The sequence below is a fragment of the Triturus cristatus genome, chromosome 3_2 (assembly GCF_964204655.1).
Source record: "Triturus cristatus chromosome 3_2, aTriCri1.1, whole genome shotgun sequence".
Lineage (NCBI taxonomy): Eukaryota > Metazoa > Chordata > Amphibia > Caudata > Salamandridae > Triturus > Triturus cristatus.
Genome location: NC_140584.1, coordinates 667,382,104 through 667,402,679, shown reverse-complemented (window position 1 = coordinate 667,402,679; position 20,576 = coordinate 667,382,104). Strand labels below are relative to the sequence as shown.

Genomic DNA, 20,576 nt, shown 5'->3' with positions numbered 1-20,576 from the left:
AACTGGAGCAGTTCGGTCAGAAGATTCTTTCTTCCGCCAGTTCAGGGCTGCGGTCTGTGAACACTGAATGCCTCTTGGGCCGTTATTCCCACTCTGTGTGGGATACGGTGGCGCAAGTGCTGCCTCAGTGTCTGGAGGAGGCCCGTACAGTGCTCTCTCAAGCTATTGCTGATGGGAGAGATGCAGCAAAGTTCACAATTCAATGTGGCCTTGACACCACCGACTCGCTGGGCAGGGCGATTTCCACGACAGTGGCGCTCTGTCACCACGCCTGGCTGAGGACTACTGGTTTCTCTGGGGATGTCCAGAACCCCCTGATGGACATGCCCTTTTATGGCAAATTTTCTTTTTGGCAACAAAGCAGATAGTGCATTGGAGCGCTGTAAGGACTCGTGGGCTACGGCCAAGTCCTTGGGCCTTTCCACCACGTGCCCTCCTCCGCCTTCTGCTTTTCGCTCCTTTCGTGGCCACGGAAGGGGTGCCCGACACGTTCGCTTCAGAGCCACAGGCCTGTGATGCAACAGTCTCAGCACGGCCGTGGACGTGGGACCCGCCGAGGCGGGTCAGGGGGCCAGCAGTCAGGTCAGGCCACCTGCCTCCAAACCTTCCTAGTCAGGTTTTTCAGGCCGATCAAACGCCAGTGGGCGGCAGGATTCGCCATCGCCTCCCCCACTGACGCACCATCACTTAGGACAGGTGGGTTTTACAGATAGTCCGAAGGGGCTACTCCCTCCCCTTCGAGACTACCCCTCCAGCCATGCCACCCCAGTACCACTGTATGTCGGGGGATCACTTGGCACTTCTTCAACAGGAAGTTGCGGCCCTCTTGGCCAAGGGGGCCATCGAGTGCGTTCCTGCGCCAGAAGTAGGACGTGGTTGCTATTCCTACTACTTTCTGGTGCCCAAGAAGGACAAGGGCCTGCGTCCTATCTTGGACCTCAGGGGCGTAAATCGCTTCCTCCGGAAGGAGAAGTTCAAGATGTTAACTCTGGCTCAGGTCTTGTCTGCCCTCGACCCTGGAGACTGGATGGTAGCGTTGGAACTGCACGACGCATATTTCCACATTCTGGTCCTGCCGGCCCACAGGCGTTACCTGCGGTGTGCGGTAGGCCACAAGCACTTTCAGTTTACCGTGCTCCCCTTTGGCCTTACCAGCACCCCTGGGGTGTTCACAAAAGTGATGGCGGTGGTCAAAGCTCATCTGTGCAGATCAGGGGTTCCAGTCTTCCCCTATCTCGACGACTGGCTGTTGAAGGCGGGCTCGCCCCGGACATTCATCTCCCACCTCCAAACTATGGTTGACCTCCTGCATTTTCTGGGGTTCTCCATCAATGTGCCAAAGTCGCACCTGATTCCCTCTCCTCTTCATCGGAGCGGTTCTGGATACGGCGCACTTTCAGGCCTATCCTCCCAAACGGTGAGTCCAAGATATTCAGGCTATGATTCTGATCTTTCAGCCTCTATCCTGGGTTTCGGTCAGGATGACCCTGAGGCCGGGCCTCATGGCCTCCTGCATCCTGCTGGTCACTCATGCCAGATGGCATAGGGGGCTCTGCAGTGGGACCTGAAGTTCCAGTGGGCGCAGCATCAGGGGAACCTCTCCGGTTACGTCCAGATCTCGGAGGGCACTGCACAACAGCTGCAGTGGTGGCTCATGTACCAGCATTGGGTCAATGGCAGATTCCTCTCCCTTTTCCAACCGGAGCACACAGTGGTGACGGATGCGATGGGGGGGGGGGGGCCACATGGGAGAGGCGGAGATCAGAGGCCTCTGTTCTCCAGCGGTGTCCAGGCTCCATATCAACCTTCTGGAGCTTCAGGCGATCCGACTTGCACTGAAGGCATTCCTCCCCTCTATCAAGGGGAGAGTAGTGCAGGTGTTAACAGACCACACCACCGCCATGTGGTGCTGCAGCAAACAGGGCGGGATGGGGTCGTGGACCATATGTCAGGAGGCTCTGCGCCTCTGGGCATGGCTGGAACATCAGGGCATTTCCCTGGTGGTTCAACACCTGGCAGTTTCACTGAACGCCAGGGCGGACGAAGTCAGCCGCAGGTGCATGATGGATCACGAATGGTATCTTCACTCGGACGTGGCGCAAAGTCTCTTTCAACGGTGCCAAATATCTTCAGAGGAGGCTGGACTTCTATCGACCTGTACGATCCCTCAGGTCAGAAGCTTTGGCTTTGGCTCGGGTGCCACGCATCAAAAGGGCTCGGCTAGGCGGCCGGTCCTTTAGCTTTCTTGCTCCGCAGCTATGGAATTCCTTACCGGTGTCCTTGCGAAACACCGCTAACCTGCTTGCCTTCAGAAAAGACTTAAAAACCTGGCTGTTCACTGGATAATCTGCCCCCTCTTTAGGCCCCTGCTCTTTTTACTGTTATGTTTTCCAGCTCTTTCTTTGGTCTGGAGCACAAAAGCGCCGGGACACTCCTTTGGAGTAGCCGTTGCGCTATAAAAGTCCCATTTAACATAACATAACATAACATAACATGGTTAGATCTATTCACCACCAAAGAGAACACGCAATGTCAGCAGTTCTGCACGTTGGAATTTCCAAGGCGGCACTCGCTAGGCGACATTTTTCGTCGCGAGTGGAGTTGCGGTCTGTTGTATGCCTTTCCGCCTATACCACTTCTGCCTAGAGTGCTGAAGAAGATGAGGCGTGACTGGGCCCAAGTCATTCCTGTGGCTCAGGACTGAGCTCGAAGAGTTTGGTATCCCGAGCTACTCATTATGACCATCGATCCCCCGATCAGACTGCCTCTTCAGGAGGATCTTGTGTCGCAGCAGCAGGTGACGGTCCTCCACCTGAACCTGTCCAGTCTCCACCTCTTTGCGTGGAGATTGAGTGGCGGCAGTTGATTGCTTTCGACTTGCCTCCTGCTGTCTGTGATGTCATTCACTCTGGGCACTATCGAGTCTACCTTTCTGCTATTTCGGCGTTTCTCAGGCTCCCTGATCAGCCCTCTCTTTTCAAGACCCTGGTTGTAAATAGATTTATTAAAGGCATTACTCATCTTTTCCCTCCTATTACCTTCGTAATGCCACAGTGGGACTTGAACCTGGTTCTCACATATTTAATGTGTGCTCCCTTTGAACCTCTTCACAACTGTCCTCTTGGTCTGTTAACTTTGAAGACTGCTTTCCTGGTTGCCATCACCTCTGCCAGGAGAGTGAGTGAGCTCCAGGCTCTTTCTTGTTAAACCTCCTTTTCTGTCTGTCCATTCGAACAAGGTTGTGCTCCGAACACGTCCATCCTTTCTGCCAAAGGTTGTCACTGCCTTTCACATCGGGCAGAACATCACTTTGCCCACCTTCTTTCCGCTTCCGCATCCTTCCAGAGAGGAAGAGAGGCTCCACCGTCTGGACCCAAAACGTGCTCTCTCATTTTAACTGAAACGCACACAACAGTTCCGGGTGGATGACTAGCTTTTTGTTGGCTACATAGACGCCAAGAAAGGTCGGGCCGTACACAAGTGGACTATCTCCCGATGGGTCGTCTGATGTATAAAAGCCTGTTATTCTCTGGCGAAGAAGGAGCCTCCAGTGGGGCTGCGTGCCCATTCCACCAGGGCGACAGCTGCTACTACGGCATTGGAACTTGGTGTCCCCTTACAAGACATCTGTCAGGCAGCTACGTGGGCCTTGTTGCACACTTTTACTAAGCACTATTGCCTGGACAGCCAAGTCCGTAGAGACGGCTTCTTTGGCCGTTCTGTTCTCTGGGACTTTCTGGTGTGATCTTGGTTCGCAGACTCACCACCGGGTTTGGAATTGCTGGGGTAACTATTCTAAGGTAAGGAATCCATCACTATATGTTTCTTTGAGATGAACAAGTTACTTACCTTCGGGAACGATATATCTGTAAGAAACATTGGTTAGTGATAGATTACTTACCCCCATCCTCCCCGTTCTGCGAATTGATTTCTAGGGTTAAGGTCATCCCTTTCAGGGCCCTAGTTTCAATGCTACAGTGGTCAGTATCTTGCATGGCTCTGCATACCTGGCGCGGAAAGTTGCGTACAGAAATCACGTCTGCGCGCGAGGGCGGCGTTTAAGTAGCTGCCGCGACGTCATCTCTGCGACCATGGCACAAACGACGGACAAGGAGCTGCACGACGCCACCTTCCAATGCGCAGGGGTACTGCTGACGAAAACTTTCCGGATCCAGTCTGACGCCTGGGGGTAATTCTAAGGTAAGGAATCTATCACTAATTAATGTTTCTTACAGATATATCATTACCGAAGGTAAATAACTTGTTCTTCACTACTGCATGGCCTTTCTCTCCGATAGGCCATTTTTGTGGAAAATAGCCCACTCTGGCAAGCTTGGTCACGTAGCCGCAGAAATTCGTCTCGTGTAGGGGAATGGTCTGAAAATCGGGACCTTGATAACATGTGCGCCCGCTAGCGTTCGGAGGACCTTGCGAGCAAGTGCGGCTGCCACACTACACAATGACAGCCCAGGAACTTGGACAAACGATCCCACGGTCAGAGCCTCTGAGCAGGAAAGAGCATGTAAACTGTAAAACAGGACAAATCATCAAGCAATAACAGTGAAAACCTGAAATCTACTACAGTGTGAGGAAGTTGATGAGAGGTACTTATCTGCTGCTGATGCAGCGAAGAAAGAGGAGGGACATGAAGCACTCACACATGTTCAAGGTATAACTGGCAGTGGATTGGAGGGACTGTCTGTTCTTAATTTCCCTGGGTTCATGGGAAATGTACTTTTGACTGTTGGTTTTTAGGTCTTGCCTGGCGAACGCAGCGCGAAGCGCTGCTGTCGCCAGCGAGATCTATTGTTGCTGACTCGCGCTGGAAGTGGGACAGGAGATGGGCACGCGCAGGCTTTGGCGGATTTGAGTTGGTGTACGCGCACGTACAGCCACGCGGTGTGCACATCTCCTGTCCTCTTCCGTCCTGAGCAGCCTCATGCAATTTCATTTTTTTTTTTTCTAAATGCGCACACGCGCTCCAAGCACTTACCGGCTCCTGTTGGGACTCTGCGCTGCTCCTCTGCTGTTCCTGCCGGTCACTGCAGCAACACGCGGGGCTCCGTTTTGCTCACAGGAGCCCCGAGCCGCAGAACACGCGAAAGTTACAGGTACCGCGCCTGCGCGGCCAGCCCCCTCCCTCGCAGGTCTCCTCCCGGCCCGGATATGGAGCTGCTTTCTCTTTTGCTTGTTTTAACAAGCGGTGTAAAACAATGAATTTGGGAATCTATCTTTCCGCTGTGGTCGCTCAAAGGAAGCCTATTTAGAACCTTGGTCGCGCAACAGAAACTCATTCTAGTAGGGACTCTGTTTGCATATGTACAGATCTGTGCTTGTTTCTTTATGTTATATTAGGTGCATTTGTTTAGCTGATGTGGGCGAGCCACTGAAAACTCGAGCCGGGCTCAGTTCGAGTTCCTGTGAACCGTGAGCTGAAAACGAGGCAAGCTTTTAGGTGGCTTCTGCATGCACGAGTTAAAAACTAAACATCAACATTTGAGTTTAAAAGTTTACACAAATAGACAACAATTTAGTGTATGATTTGTACAAAGTGAAACCAGAAAACCTGGTCATAATTCTGGCTTTCCTACTTAAACAAACAGTGTGATCTGAGGCAATGGTTTTATTTCACCAATTCCCTCTTTCTACATTATCATATATGAAAACACCTTCAAAGAGGTGCTTTCAGAATACGAGCAGTATAAACACTGTGTGTTCGGTTTTATCATATTTTAGGTGATCCTGTGTAATTTGCATGGCAGACATTTCCAGGGCTCGGATCGTGTACGGGCTCTAGAGCCAAGCTTGCTCGTTGGTTCTCCATGGTAATGACCGGCAAAGTTGGAGCTGAGAAATATATTATTTAGTGATGGAATGTACGGCATTGTAGTTGGCTAGATTTAGCTACAACCCTAACTCACCTCCCCCCCCCCCCCCCTCAAAAAAAAAAATAGGATATGTTTTCTTGACTGTATGAAAGATTTGAAACATTTTAGAGTTTAACGTAACGTCCTCAGCAACTGGTTTCCACTTACACACCAAATGAAAAGAATAAAATGCAGAGAGGTTGTGCTGTGCAAAATAATACAAGGCTTGTTTTATACATAAAAAGTGACAAATCGCAGCTATTTTTCTTGGACTGATCTATAACATGTCTGGTGTTCTACAGATACCCTTTGTTGGTAATTTCACTTTCCACGTGAAACCTCTCTGACCTTTTAAAGTATTTCTCATTAGTCTTTTGCCACCCAGTAAGAAATAATAGTCTTATTAAAGTGGCAGAACACGTTGATGAAGCCGAGTGCGTTTTATGAGATATTTAGTGCAGCAGCAAAAAGTGCTGCACAGGCTAGAAGAAGTTTTACAGGTTGTCTTCGCTGAGGTGGCGTAGACTCGACAGAAAGTATAATGAAAATGTCAAATAAAAAACTGCTCAATTTAGATAATTCATCCTAAGGAGAAATGCACAGCACCGCCGTGTGATTATTAGGGGCAGCAACACGAGCACACGGGCTGGAGGGCTGCGGAGGGACCCAGCCCCATATTGTGCGGTGCCCGCCATGCACACATGTTGCGGGTTGGATCCGAGGGTTCTGTCCTTCATGCCTCGGTGTGTTCCCGGTCTGCGATGGATACGCTACAAAGTGGACTAGATCAAAGGTTACATCTATGAGCTGAAATGTCACTCTTGCACTGCGCAGACTGGCGGGGGTTGGGGGCAGCAGAAGAAAAAATAATTATTAATGTGCACTGAAAGTCTGAAGGGCACTTTACATGTCCAGCCTGTGTCTGAGAGCAAGCAGACTGTTCGGAAGCCCAGAGGTCACCAAGGGACACTTTACTGCGGAGCCACCAGGCGGCTCGAGGTCACTGTGTGTGAAGAATTTCTAGCGTCATGTTATGCGCAGCGTCGTGACACAACATGAGAAGGTAGGCAGATGTACGTATGGGAGGCGGGTTTATAGAATTCACATGTGGGATATGTCCAGTGAGACAACATCACTATACATTTGATACATTATACATATACATGTATACATAGATAATATATATTATAGCTTACATAATTAATCGAGGTTGCAGAGGCTATGTGGCTTATAGTAATAAAAGCGTAGGCCAGAGGGATCAGGCATGAAAGGCTGGGTGGGTCCTCGGACCTAGTGAGCTTTGAGGGCAGACTTGACTTGGAAGAAGAAGATAGAAGATAGTCCGGGGGTCTGACCAGGGAAGGTGTCAGTCGAGGTGTCTGAACAGGGCAAATGTGGCCAGGCATGGAGCAGAGCAGATCATTCAACTGCACACCAGGGCTTTTGCAACATAATCACAGAAATGACTAAAAAGAAGTAATCACTGTTGACTTATGTTTGTTTTACCTGAATTTATCAGAACAAGGATTGGCAAAGCCAATAGGTTCAGCCTATGTGTGATCTATTGGCTTTGGCTATGTTTTTTTTGGTATATTATAGACACGTTGCACAGCAACACGGGCTGCTGTACAACATTGCTTACAGTAGAGAAAACAAGCATTTGCAATGCAATAGGTCTCGCATTTATACGAGTTTGAGCTATTGGCATTGTAAATGACACTGCTTTTTATTAAAGTTTTTTTTTTATAAACATAAATAAAAGGCACTGTCATTTACAATGCCAATAGCTCAAACTCGTATAAATGCGAGACCTATTGCATTGCAAATGCTTGTTATAATGGCTGCTAGAGAATCAAGAAGAAAAGAAAATGCATAAGCCTTGCCTTCGGTCCTAACATAGAATCCATTTTCTCAGGTAGAATTCTTTTGAGGGTTGCAAATGCAATATCTTGTGAAGGGCTTTCTCCAGCTTACACTATATGAAAAAACAATTTGAGTCATTCTTTGCTGTCCTATTCAGCTATCGACTTACCCCGTTACATGCCTTGTGGAAAATCTGCAGTACAGTTTTATGGTGTAAGATTAATGAATGGATTGCTCGCCAGAATATTATTTCCCCCTATAAGCCTGATAGAACAGAAATCGAAACAAAACAATTCGTTTTTCAGAGCAACTATGTCACCTCAAAATATGGAAGTATTCATAGCATTTATAGATAGGAAAATAGCTTTCTATACTTCAGACAAGACAGAATGATCCAGTGCATTGACTAACTTTTTGTCTTTTACTTTACCTTACAGTCTCTTCATAATGGCAATATCACCAATGTTCATTGTTATGTAAAAGCAGTAAAACTAGATGAATTCCATGTTCTTTTAATTCATTCGTGAAAGGTATAGAAACCTCCTTGAAAAAATTGCCGATTCATTTCTAAAAGATGAGAACACATCCTGCTTCTTGGTGGTGATGCACTGATGATGGCTTGAGTATGGATGGCCCTAACTTAGCTTTTTAACTCCTGTAAATGATATTTCTATAATACAGTCCTAGATTTATAAACGTTTCTTAAACACAGATATTGGCAAAGGGATTAATCAAAATAATGTACCAAAAACAAATTAGTTCAGTGTTGGGAGACAGTAACTAGTAAGGAGTTATTTATGTATCATCTTTCCTGGTCTCCAAATAGAAGAAAAGAAATCCAGAACTCTAAACTGTATTAATATGTACATTTAGAAGAAAAGGTTTGCTAAACTCAATGGCATTCTTCCTGTTTCCAGTCTCTAGCAGTTGCATATTTATTCTATTCTTAACTTTGCTGTACAGTTCGATAGGTCTCAGAATTTTGATCACATAAGCCATGTTTTTTTGTTGCACTGCCTTTCGCTCTCTTATCAAGTTTTGTTGAATATGTCCTGAATTGCCTTATAGGGCTTTGGTTTAAGAATAGTTGCCATAACTTTTCCGATGAACTTCAAATTTGTGTGGGTTTGGTTCAACTAAGAGTATCCAAGTATTGTGATTGTATATTGTAAACGTCAGTAAAACCAAATGCTCGAATAAGGTCTTCTCTGTAAATGTTCCCCACTTCTACCATGATCCTTCCTTAAGTCTTTTTTCCTGATCTATTACCCTTCCACAAATCACTAAAATTGTTTTTCTTATTCTTGTCCTAGCTAATTTCCTTCATGTTTTCCTTTTCCTGATATATTTTAAAGGCTTTATTTGTATATATTTTACGGTTGTTATATTTTTTATGCTAGTTTGGGCCTTAAAAATGTAGCCATTGTAATTGAGAAGGATTTTATGGGCATGTTGCAGCATCAAACAGTTGCCAACCTTGTGAGTAGTTAGATTGGTGGGTCTTATTAGGAAGATGAGACTGACTGGCTTAGGAGTTATATTTGTGCCACCCTCTACTCCTGTTGCTGGAATTTATGCTGCTGGTTTCAGTGGAAGGCAAGTGAAATATCGCTTTTTTTACTTGTACCTGCCATTGTCACAACTCAGTTGTGAATATTTTGTAATTCATATTTATGTAATGGGCCCATTGGATTAAACCTCTCCTTGATATTATTAAGATCAGGAATCTAGTTCCCACCCCCTTACTTAATTGGAAATGTAGTTACATTTTATTCTGATATGCTTGTAATTCCCGATGTGGCTGGTAACTGCACAGACCTCCTAATTCCAGTAACCCTGAACTGTCCTGTTTCTTGAAGGGAAGCTGCTGTGGGGAGAATGAGGAATACACGCAGCAATCGTACCTGGATTTCTCAATTTCCATGGTAATTCCCCATTACCCAGACTTCAACCCGTAATCCTGCATTGATTTCAGAGCTCAGGGTTTAACAAGATCTCCTGTATGTTAACTCCATAGGTGCTGAATTAACAACTCTAAAATGCACCCAGCCACCTTCACTGGAACACTTGTAATCATCGTGACTTTTTAAAATCTAAAAGTTGAAATGTTTATGTAAGTTTCTGCAAAGGCTATCCCACGCAATAAAGACAACAGCATGAAAATCTGTGATAACGTAAATGTTGCCAGGGAGTCGTTTTTGATGTATACTTCTGTCTCTTTGATCAGAACATGGCGTTTCAAGCAGAACAGAAAATAAAGACTGATATCTTAAGAGGTCTGAGTACAGAGCAGTTATTTAGATTGCTATCAGACTGTGATGTAAATGTACTAATGAAGACGTTGGGTCTCCTCAGGAACCTGCTGTCAACTCGACCTGTAAGTAAACTTGCATACTGATTGGAAATTTGTAAATGTGTTCTTTGACAGTGGTAGAATTGAGAATGCAAAGAGCTGTTTTTAAAACTAAGGCTTTCACCCTTAATATTCATTGCAAAGTTACATGATCTTAAATGTGTTGATTATTTACCTTTGTATTGAGCTCAGTAGGTAATGGAATCATGTAAGGGCAGAGTTGACCAGTAGCTCAGTTTGCACTTCAAAATTCCATGGAAATACCCATGACTTGCAGAGTTACCCCCGGAGAGGGAATTCGATTTCAGTTCTTTTCTGAAGGTATGACAAGAAGGTAGGGACGAAGTGTCAGAGTTTGTCCTAGAACCATGATACCTAGACTGAGAAGCACTTGTTGTTTCTGCCTTCTTAATTGATGCACAGAGTCGCAAGTGACAAACTGTTACGTGAGTATCAAGAGGGTACCTTGTAGAACCATAGGGGGAGAATGCTTCAGGCATCCTAACCAAGAAAGGGATCTCGCACAATTACCTGACGGACTCAGTGAAAATCTTTCTTGCATCTTGTGTGCCTGGAGTCCTCACTGCTTCATTCAGAACTTCCTAGAGTCTGTCTATTTGGTATGCTAGGATGTTGTCATAGAGAAGGTTTGCATAATCAGTATCTCCAGAAGAGACCCACCTTACATCAATTTGATGAAGTTGCGGGCGATTCACTTGGCGATGAAGGCCTTCCTGCCCTCCATCAAGGGACAACTGGCGCATGTTCTCACTGACCAGATCATCGTCCGATTGTACGGCAAGGAGAAATGTGGGGTTGGGTCCTGGGTCTTGTGCCAACAGGCTCTGTCTCTAGAGGTGGCTGGATTATCAGGGAATTTCCCTGGTGATACACCATGTGGCGGGATCTTTAAACACCAGGGCAGACAAATTAAGCCTGCAGATCATAATTGGCAGTTACACATGGAGGTGGCACAGGGTGTCTTTTGACAGTGGAGAGAACCCTGGATCGATCTCTTTGCCAACGCATAGAATGAGCAATTCCTGATGGATATTTCTACCTGCTGATTCCTCACCTTTTGTATATCCTAGGTGTCAGACAGAATCTGGCAACTTTTCAGTAGCTTTCTGCGCTGATTGGGGTGCAGGGTACACTTTCAGAAACAATGTTCTCATGACATCTCTGGAGTCATAAGGCACCCACGTTTTTCTCTGTGCCATTGTTGTAAATCTGGAGCTCAACTATCCTGAGGAAATTTGTCAACGTATGTCAATATTTTTCAAAAAATTCTTGAAATTTGAGGTGTAGTTCATTATGTCACCTTCTAAATGGTCAGGGTTTAAACTGTGCAGTGATGGGCAAAGGTCCATCAAGGTCCCACATGACATCTGCCAATTGCACTTGGGGGTCGGACCACGACGTAGAGGCCTGCAGCTCCTCTCGGAATTTGCATCCAAAAACCATCAAGGAACAGGAAGCCAAGATGTTTGTCCTGAGCCAGGGATGAACATTGAATAAAGCAAAAGTCCAGACCAAGATCAAAGACTTCTGATTCGCTACCCTCTTTGAAGTCATGGAAGAACAAACCTAAGAAAAAGAGACTACAAGACTCCAAACAACGACCCTCCTCAAAAGATAAGTCACCAGAGTGCTCCACTACTACACAACAGTCCTCTTCAGAACAAGAACTTGTGGAGATGTTCAGACGTATTGGAAGAAAATACACTGTATGAGTGAAGTACTTATCTGATAGAGACGTCTAGCCGCAGGTTCCTCAACTTAAAATATCCCCAGGCGTCAGACTGGATCTGGAAAGTTTCCGCAGCAGCACCTCTGCGCGCTGGGGGGCGGCGCCGCATGGCTCCGCCCTGACATCGTCCACGCACATGAAGTCAGCGGAGCCATATATGCCCCTCCCGGCGCGCTGACGTCAGTTTTCTTCTTTTCCGCGTTCGAACGCGGATCCTGGAAAACCAGCAGTTCCTTGACCTGGTTTTTGGGCCTTCTTGACACCGTGGGTGTCGGGGGGGGGTAACAGTGTACAAATGCCTTCCGGCTTTAAGGCTTATGACGCCTGTGCGTGTCAGATGTCTGGCACTGACCCGCACCTCATATGTATGTGGTGCCTCGGCGTGCACCACGACTCCAAGGACTGCGACGCATGTCAACGGATGAAGCCGAAGTCCTTGAGGGAGCGGCGCATGAAATTGCTGGCCGCACGGATGTCCGGTCCAGCTCCCTCCCGTCGCCGCTCTTCTTCTCGGGATCGGACTCGTTCCCGAGGTCGCTCCCGCGGCCGCCGTGTGACAACAGGGAAGCGTAAGCACAGACGTCGCTTACGGAGATCTTCTTCCACTACCCGTGCTGCTGCCGCACCATTCCTCTCGCAATGAGCCGGGTGAAGGCGTACGACATCCTCCTTATCCACCCTTTCCGGGTGTTGGGGCAACACATGCCCAAATGGAGGCCTATTTGAAGGCACTCCAGGCTTGTTTTCAGTCGCCTCCTCTCCCTGGTGCGTCTTCGGGCCCCACAGAGGTAGCAGGCACTGTCGCCGGGTCATCGTCTGCGGACATTTCCCCGGCACCGGCTGTGTGTGTCGACTCCAATCCTGGAGCCGACACGACGCCCTCAAGCCAGGGCCCAAAGCACGGCCCACCCCGTCGTTCAGCACATAGCCCTGTAGGGCTCCCTGCGCTGCCGTCGTAGGCAGCGCCGGCGATGGCGGCCTCGGCGACCTCGGCGACGTGTACTACCACAGGCTCTGCGCCGGGGCCTTGTGCTCTCTCCAGGGAGGTTGTCGGCATCCCGGCGACTCCACTACGGTGACGATCGACGTAGTTTCCGGCGTCGAGCCGGCTTCCCTTGGTAGTTGATCCCCCGACTCCTCGGACGGCTGTAGGTCTCCCCCACGGCGTCCGTTGACACCAGGGCTTCCATTTATGCCTCCTCCTGTGGATCCTGGGGCTTCCCTGGACCCCCCTGATCAAGGGGCCAGGGTGCAGGTTCCTTGTGTAGCCTGGCCTTCGGGTCAGTCTCTGCCTTCGCCACTCCTCATGTCCAGTGGTAGACTTAGCCTTCAACCGTCTCCTACTGACCATTTGTTATCACCTACTCGGATGGCAACTGAGTCTAGTGCTGCCTTCGCGTGAGCTATTCATGGGGCGGCCGCTGTGCTTGGCCTACAGCCTCCTATGGTGCCTCTAATTTCTGATCCTTTATTGGATCTGCTCCATTTGGAGCCAATTGAAGTAGAACCTTTGCTGCCCTTCGGGCACTCACTATTTGACACCCTGCGTGGCACTTGGTCCAGACTCTCTTCGGGTGACCTGGTTGATCGGGCTATTGCCCGTGGGCACCGCCCTGCACCAGGTGATCCTCTTTGTCTCTTCACCCGCCTTCACAGGGCCTAGTTGTTCAGGCAGCTTTTGATTTGCAATCTTCATCCTCTTTACAATTGTTACCTCCAATAAGAGAGTCTCGGTGGCTGGATGATTGTGGTTGCAGGCTTTTCGCCTCCGCTAGCGCAGGCCTCCAGGCTTTAAATACAGCCTGTGTGTTTGCATGAGCATCTGCCGCTCTTTGGGACTCGGTTGCTCACGTTCTCCCTTCTTTTCCAGAAGGGTCGCGTATGCAATTGCTCCGCATTCTTCTGCATTAAAGATGCATGGCGCAATTTTCCCTTCGGTCTTCCCTGAATACAACTGACTCTATGGGACGGGTGCTAGCTCGCGCTGTGGCTTTACGTCGCCATGCTTGGCTGCGAGACAGTCGCTTTCCTGATCATATTCGGAATGCCCTCAAAGATCTTCCGTTCAATGGAGTGGATCTTTTTGACCGCCATGCAGATTCGGCAGTCTCCCATCTTTTGTCCAGCCTGCGATAACTCTTGTTGCCATGTTCTCTGCGTTATTTTCCAGGACCCGCCCTGATGCACAGGTTGGGTTTCGGGACTGGTTACTGTTAATGGCTGGTTAGCCATTTTTCAGTTTGTTAGGCGCAGCCAGTTGGCTACTTTCTTTCTTTCTTTTCAGTCCTCTGACTGTGTGCTTAGCCCAAGAGGACACCCAGGCGGGTTTGCCTTACCCTATGTGGGGTATTTGATGTCATTCGGTTCTGCAGTTGTCTTTGTACGCTCCTGTGGAGTCTTTGAGCAGAGCTCCTGCTCGAAATCCCTTGTCTCTTCCTACAGAATTCCTTGTATAACTTGCCTTATTGCAAGTTGGATTGGTCTGTCTGTATGGCATCGGGATCTGGCGTGGGTCCCGTGCCATGTAGTGTCTATCTCACACGTCTGGTGCACCGCCTGGTTGTGGCGGTTCTTTTGCACAAGCTACCATGTTTGCTGCTGTGCGGCCTGTTTCTTATTGCCACTATGCGGCTTGCTTCTTGTTGTTCCTTCTTGGTGCACCTGCACCTTCTAGTTGGTGCTCCAAGCTACTGGTTTAGCAGAGGTTGTCTGTCATACATGGTGACCGCTTATCCTATAGCAGAGTCCTTGATCCCTGCTTTTGGTGGCCGCTTATCCTATAGCAGTGTCTTTAATCCCTTCTTTTTCTGTATGGGGATTACATGAAAGAAACGCGTTAGTTAGATTCCTTACCTTAGAATATCCCCAGGCGTCAGGCTGGATCCGGAAAGATTTCTCGTCAAAGGTATCCTTGCGTGTCGGTAGGTGTCGTCTGCGACTCCGCGTCAGTCGTCGGCGTCATCGTCGCCGGGATGACGTCGCCGGAGTACTTAGACGCCGCCCTCGCGCGCTGACATCAGTTCTTCTTTTTTCTGCACCAGTAAGCGCAGATCCGGGAAGAGCATACCCTCAGTCACTTTTTGACTAACTTTTTTGGTCTATTCTTTCGAGTCGACTAAGACTCCTGGTGCCGGTACGGATGCCCGGGTTCAAGCCGTGTGACGCCTGTCACCGACTGATGTCGGTTACCGACCCCCACCATCGGTGTCTCTACTGCCTTGGGCCGACCATGATGATAAGCAGTGCCCCGACTGCCGGGCCTTGACCTCGAAGGTTAGGCGGGAGCGGTCCCGCAAGCTCCTTGAGATCCGGCATTCGGCTCCGCGCCGCTCGAAATCCCGGTCGAGGAGGAGGTCGAGGGACCGGTCGCGGAGCAGAAGTCATCACCGCTCGTCGGGTCCGAAGTCCTCGCATTCAGGTAATTCGAGGCGCAGTAAGAAGAAGTCTAAGAAGCGACACCGCTCTTCTGACTCCCCTCGCCGGTCACTCGACTCGGCCGAGGGTTCGGGTGGCACCACCCACGCGGCTCCACACCCTCCGGTCCCTGGGCCTCACGCGACTCCGGGCGAGATTCGGGACTTCCTCATGGCCATGAGGAGTCTCGCTCCGCCGTCGAGGCCTGCCGGCATGCCTCCGGGCCCCGCAGGTCCGACTGGGGGGCCTAGCGAGCCAGGGGCTTCGGCCCCTGCGCCGTCGTCAACTTCGGTCCCGAAGCCGCAGGTCCCCCTGGGATCCAGGCCTGGATCCCGGTCGATGCCGGTTGACCTTACGACCCGTCCGCCGACCCCTATGGTGCCGCCCCGGCGCAGTCTTTGGACGACGCCGTCCCTAGTTTCAGCCCCGGTCCGGGTCCGGCGTTGGAGCGGCGTCGTCGGGTGAGAATTTCATCTATAACCCGGCTCCGTCCTTTCTACCTGTATACCAGGAGACGGATGATGGGGAGGACAGGAAGGGGTCTGAGGACCCTCTGGCACAGCAGTGCCAGTTAAGTCAGGACTGGGCAGACGAGCTGCGGATGCTAGTAGTCTCGACACTTCGCCTGACACTGGCTTCATCTCTCCTCCTTCCGTGGCTACGGAGGAGGGTGCAACTTATTCTCTGGTGCTGCGCAGGGCTGCAACCGCCAGTAAGCTCTTCGGGGCCTCTACTGCAGTTCAATGAGGCCCTCACCGACGTTCTGATGGGCACTTAGTCCAAGCCCTCCACAGTCTCTCCTTTGGATCGGAACGTGGCCCGACGCCGTGCTCCGGGCGACCCCAGCTTTCTGTCGGTACACCCCACCCCTGAGAGTCTGGTTAGCCAGGCCTCTACGTCCCAGACCGCCTTCCCGTCCACTCCTCCGGATCGGGAATCCAAAAGGTTGGAGCAGTTTGGGAAGAAACTGTTTTCTTCCCTCAGTTTGGGGTTGCGGTCCATTAATACCGCGTGCCTTGTGGACCGTTATACCCACTCCTTGTGGAATACGGTGACGGACGTGCTGCCCCAGTGTCCAGAGGAGGCCAGGACACGGCTCGCCCAGGCTCTTGCTGAGGGGCGGGACGCAGCACGGTACTCCATTCGATGTGCACTTGACACCACGGACTCGCTGGGTAGAGCGATTGCGACGACTGTGGCGATTCGTCGTCACGCCTGGCTGAGGTCCACAAAATTTTCAGGGGATGACCAGAGCACCTTCATGGACATGCCCTTCGATGGCCGTCGCCTTTTTGGCGACAAAGCGGATAGTGCGCTGGAGCGCTTTAAGGACTCCAGGGCTACGGCCCAGTCCTTGGGCCTCTCGGCCCTGCGCCCGCAATCTTCCGCTTTTCGCCCCTTTCGTGGCCAAGGGAGGGGCGCCCCTGCACATTCGTCTAGCCACAGGCCGCAGAACCAGCCTCAACGCGGTCGCAGACGTGACGTGACGTGGCGGAGCAGGGGCACAGAGAGCCGGTCAGTCCACATCTGCTCCCGCAGCATCTGACTCAAAGCCTTCCTAGTCCGAGCTTTCAGGCCCATTCAACGCCAGTGGGAGGCAGAGTTCGCCATCACCTGCTCCACTGGCGTACCATCACGTCGGACAGGTGGGTGCTGCAAGTCGTCCGAAGGGGCTACTTCCTCCCCTTCGAGGCGACCCCTTCAGCCATGCCACCGCAGTACCACCGCATGTCGGGGGATCACTTGCAACTTCTGCAGGAGGAAGTTACGGCCCTCTTGGCCAAGGGGGCCATCGAGCACGTTCCTGGCCCAGAAGTTGGTTGGGGTTGTTACTCCCACTACTTTCTGGTTCCCAAGAAGGGCAAAGGGGGCCTGCGCCCTATCTTGGACCTCAGGAGCGTCCGGAAGGAGAAGTTCAAGATTCTGACTTTAGCTCAGATTCTGACTGCCCTAGACCCTGCAGACTAGATGGTAGCGTTGGACTTGCAGGACGCCTATTTCCACATCCCCGTCCTGCTGGCCCACCGGCTTTACCTGCGGTTCACGGTAGGCCACGAGCACTTTCAGTTTACCATGCTCCCCTTTGGCCTCACCAGTGCTCTTCGGGTGTTCACGAAAGTGATGGCGGTGGTCGCAGCTCATCTGCACAGATTAGGGGTTCCAGTCTTCCCCTATCTCGACGATTGGTTGTTGAAGGCGGGCTCGCCCCAGGCAGTCGTCTCCCACCTCCAGACTACGGCCGACCTCCTGCATTTGCTGGGGTTCTCCATCAACGTACCGAGGTCACATCTGAGTCCCTCCCAGAAGCTCCTTTTCATCTGAGTGGTTCTGGACTCGGCGCAGTTTCAGGTCTATCCTCCCGAACAGCGGGTTCCTGATATTCAGGCTCTGATTCCAATCTTTCAGCCTACATCCCGAGTTTCCGTCAGGATGGTCCTACGGCTGCTGGGTCTGATGGCCTCCTGCATCCTGCTGGTACATCACGCCAGGTGGCGGATGCGGGCTCTGCAGTGGGACCTGAAGTTCCAGTTGGCTCAACATCGGGGCGACCTGTCCGACCACGTCCTGATCTCGGAGGGCACTGCGAGACAGTTTCAGTGGTGGCTCGTGGACTGCGATTGGGTCTGCGGCAGATCCCTCTCCCTACCCCAACCGGAGCACGTAGTGGTGACGGATGCGTCCCTCCTGGGATGGGGGGGGGCCACATGGGAGAGGCGGAGATCAGAGGCCTCTGGTCTCCGGCGGAGTCCCGGCTCCATATCAGCATATTGGAGCTGCGGGCGATCCGGCTTGCACTGAAGCCATTCCTTCCCTCTGTCCTGGGAAGTGTAGTGCAGGTGTTCACGGACAAAACCACGACCATGTGGTATTGCAACAAACAGGACGGGGTGTGGTCGTGGACCCTATGTCAGGAGGCTCTGCGCCTCTGGACATGACTGGAACATCAGGGCATCACCCTGGTGGTTCAACACCTGGAGGGTTCTCTGAATGCCAGGGCGGACGAACTCAGCCGCCGGTGCATGATGGATCACCAATGGCATCTGAACTCGGACGTGGCGCAAGGCCTCTTTCGGCAATGGGGAGAGTCTTGGTTAGATCTATTCGCCACTGAAGAGAACGCGCAATGTCCTCCGTTCTGCGCGATGGAATTTACAAGGCAGCACTCGCTCGGAGACGCTTTTCGTCTCGAGTGGTGTTAAGGTCTGTTATACGCCTTTCCACCTATGCCACTTCTGCCAAGAGTGCTGAAGAAGATCAGGCGTGACCGGGCCCAGGTCATCCTTGTGTCTCCGGATTGGGCACGAGGATACTCGTATCCCGAGCTACTCAGTCTGTCAATCGATCCCCCGATTCGACTGTCTCTTCAGGAGGACCTTCTGTCGCAGCAACAGCGGACGGTCCTCCACCCGAACCTGTCCAGCCTCCACCTCCATGCGTGGAGATTGAGCAGCGGCAGTTGATGCCATTTGACTTGCCTCCTGAAGTCTGTGATGTCATTCTGGCAGCCAGGCGTCCCTCCACTAAAACGGTATACGCCTGCAGGTGGAACAAATTCATAGCATGGTGCACAGCAAAGGCTGTGGATCCCCTTTCCGCCCCTCTTTCTGAGGTTCTCCTCTTTCTTCTTTCCCTGGCCCAGCAGGGCTCTGCTCTGGGCACCATCAAGGGATATCTTTCAGCTATCTCTGCCTTTTTACGGCTTCCTGATCAGCCTTCTCTTTTCAAGTCCTCTGTTGTAAATAGATTCTTGAAAGGCATTACTCACATGTTTCCTCCTGTCCCCTTCGTAATGCCTCAGTGGGACTTGAATCTGGTATTAACCTATCTGATGTGCGCTCCTTTTAAACCACTTCATAACTGTCCTCTTCGTCTTCTGACTCTCAAGACTGCTTTCCTGGTTGCCATCACCTCTGCCAGAAGAGCGAGTGAGCTCCAGGCTCTTTCTTCTAAGCCTCCTTTCCTCTCTGTCCATCCGGACAAGGTTGTTCTGAGGACTCGCCCTTCTTTTCTTCCTAAGGTGGTTACTGCCTTTCACATCGGGCAGTCTGTTACCTTGCCCACCTTCTTTCCGCCTCCCTCGAAAGAGGAAGAGAGGCTCCACTGTCTGGACCCAAAACATGCGCTCTCCTTCTATCTGGACTGCACAAAACAGTTCCGTGTGGACGACCAACTCTTCGTTGGCTACGTGGGCGCTGAGAAGGGGCGGCCAGTGCACAAGCGGACCATCTCTCGGTGGGTCGTTTTGTGCATTAAGGCCTGTTATTCCTTGGCTAAGAAAGTTCCTCCTGTGGGGCTGAGGGCCCATCCAACTCTGGCCACAGCGGCTACTACTGCCTTGGCACGGGGGGTCCCTTTGCAGGACATTTGTCAAGCAGCTACGTGGGCCTCGCTGCACACATTTGCCAAGCATTACTGCCTAGACAGCCAAGTCCGGAGAGATGGCTTCTTTGTCCGTTCCGTTCTCCAGGACTCCCTGGTGTGATCTTGGTTTGCAGACCCACCACCGGGGTTGGTATTGCAGGGTTATCTATTCTAAGGTAAGGAATCTAAGTAACGTGTTTCTTTCAGATGAACAAGTTACTTACCTTCGGTAACGATATATCTGTAAGAAACATTAGTTAGTTAGATTCCTTACCGCCCCACCCATCCTCCCCGTTCTGCGAACTGATATCTAGGGTTATGGTCATCCCTTTCAGGTCCCTAGTTTCATGGCACCAGTGTCGGTTTCTTGCATGGCTCTGCGTTCCTGGCACGGAAAACTATGTACAGAACTGATGTCATCGCGCGAGGGCGGCGTCTAAGTACTCCGACGTCATCCCGGCGATCACGACGCCGACGTCGGACGCGGAGTCGCAGACGACGCCTACCGACGCGCAAGGGTACTGCTGACGAAAAATCTTTCCGGATCCAGTCTGACGCCTGGGGATATTCTAAGGTAAGGAATCTAACTAACTAATGTTTCTTACAGATATATCGTTACTGAAGGTAAGTAACTTGTTCTTCAAGCTTTTCTTGGGTTCATGCTGTGAGCTCTCCGAGGGGTGTCTTTTCCTTGGATGTTCGCTCCTTCCATTCGGGGACCTTTACGTCTGGCCTCACTTTTGCTAGGGTTGTGCCTCGTTTTTCTCCCACTCTGTCTTGCGGGGGACTCTTGTTGGGTCACGTTTTCATTGTTTTAACGCTTTCCCTCCTGCTCTGGCTCCCATCGGTGCTCTTACCCGATGGGTTCGTGCAGGCTCTCTCCTTCATACAGTGTCCGTGGGTCCGGCCCCAGTCTACTTATTCCGCCAGTTCTTAAGGTGTCCGGCTGCCTGGAGCCCTTTTTGGG

General features: G+C 50.8%; 1 protein-coding gene across 7 annotated transcripts in view; it reads left to right on the top strand.

The window, feature by feature from the left end:
- The window catches only part of ARMC8 (armadillo repeat containing 8), an 811,657-nt gene that overhangs the window by 545,638 nt on the left and 245,443 nt on the right, over positions 1 to 20,576 (top strand). For all 7 annotated transcript variants that reach the window (XM_085648657.1, XM_085648654.1, XM_085648653.1 and 4 more), the window contains exon 17: positions 9,958 to 10,107. In XM_085648657.1, coding sequence (XP_085504783.1) covers positions 9,958 to 10,107 — 150 coding nt within the window. The remainder of the gene's footprint in view (positions 1 to 9,957; positions 10,108 to 20,576) is intronic.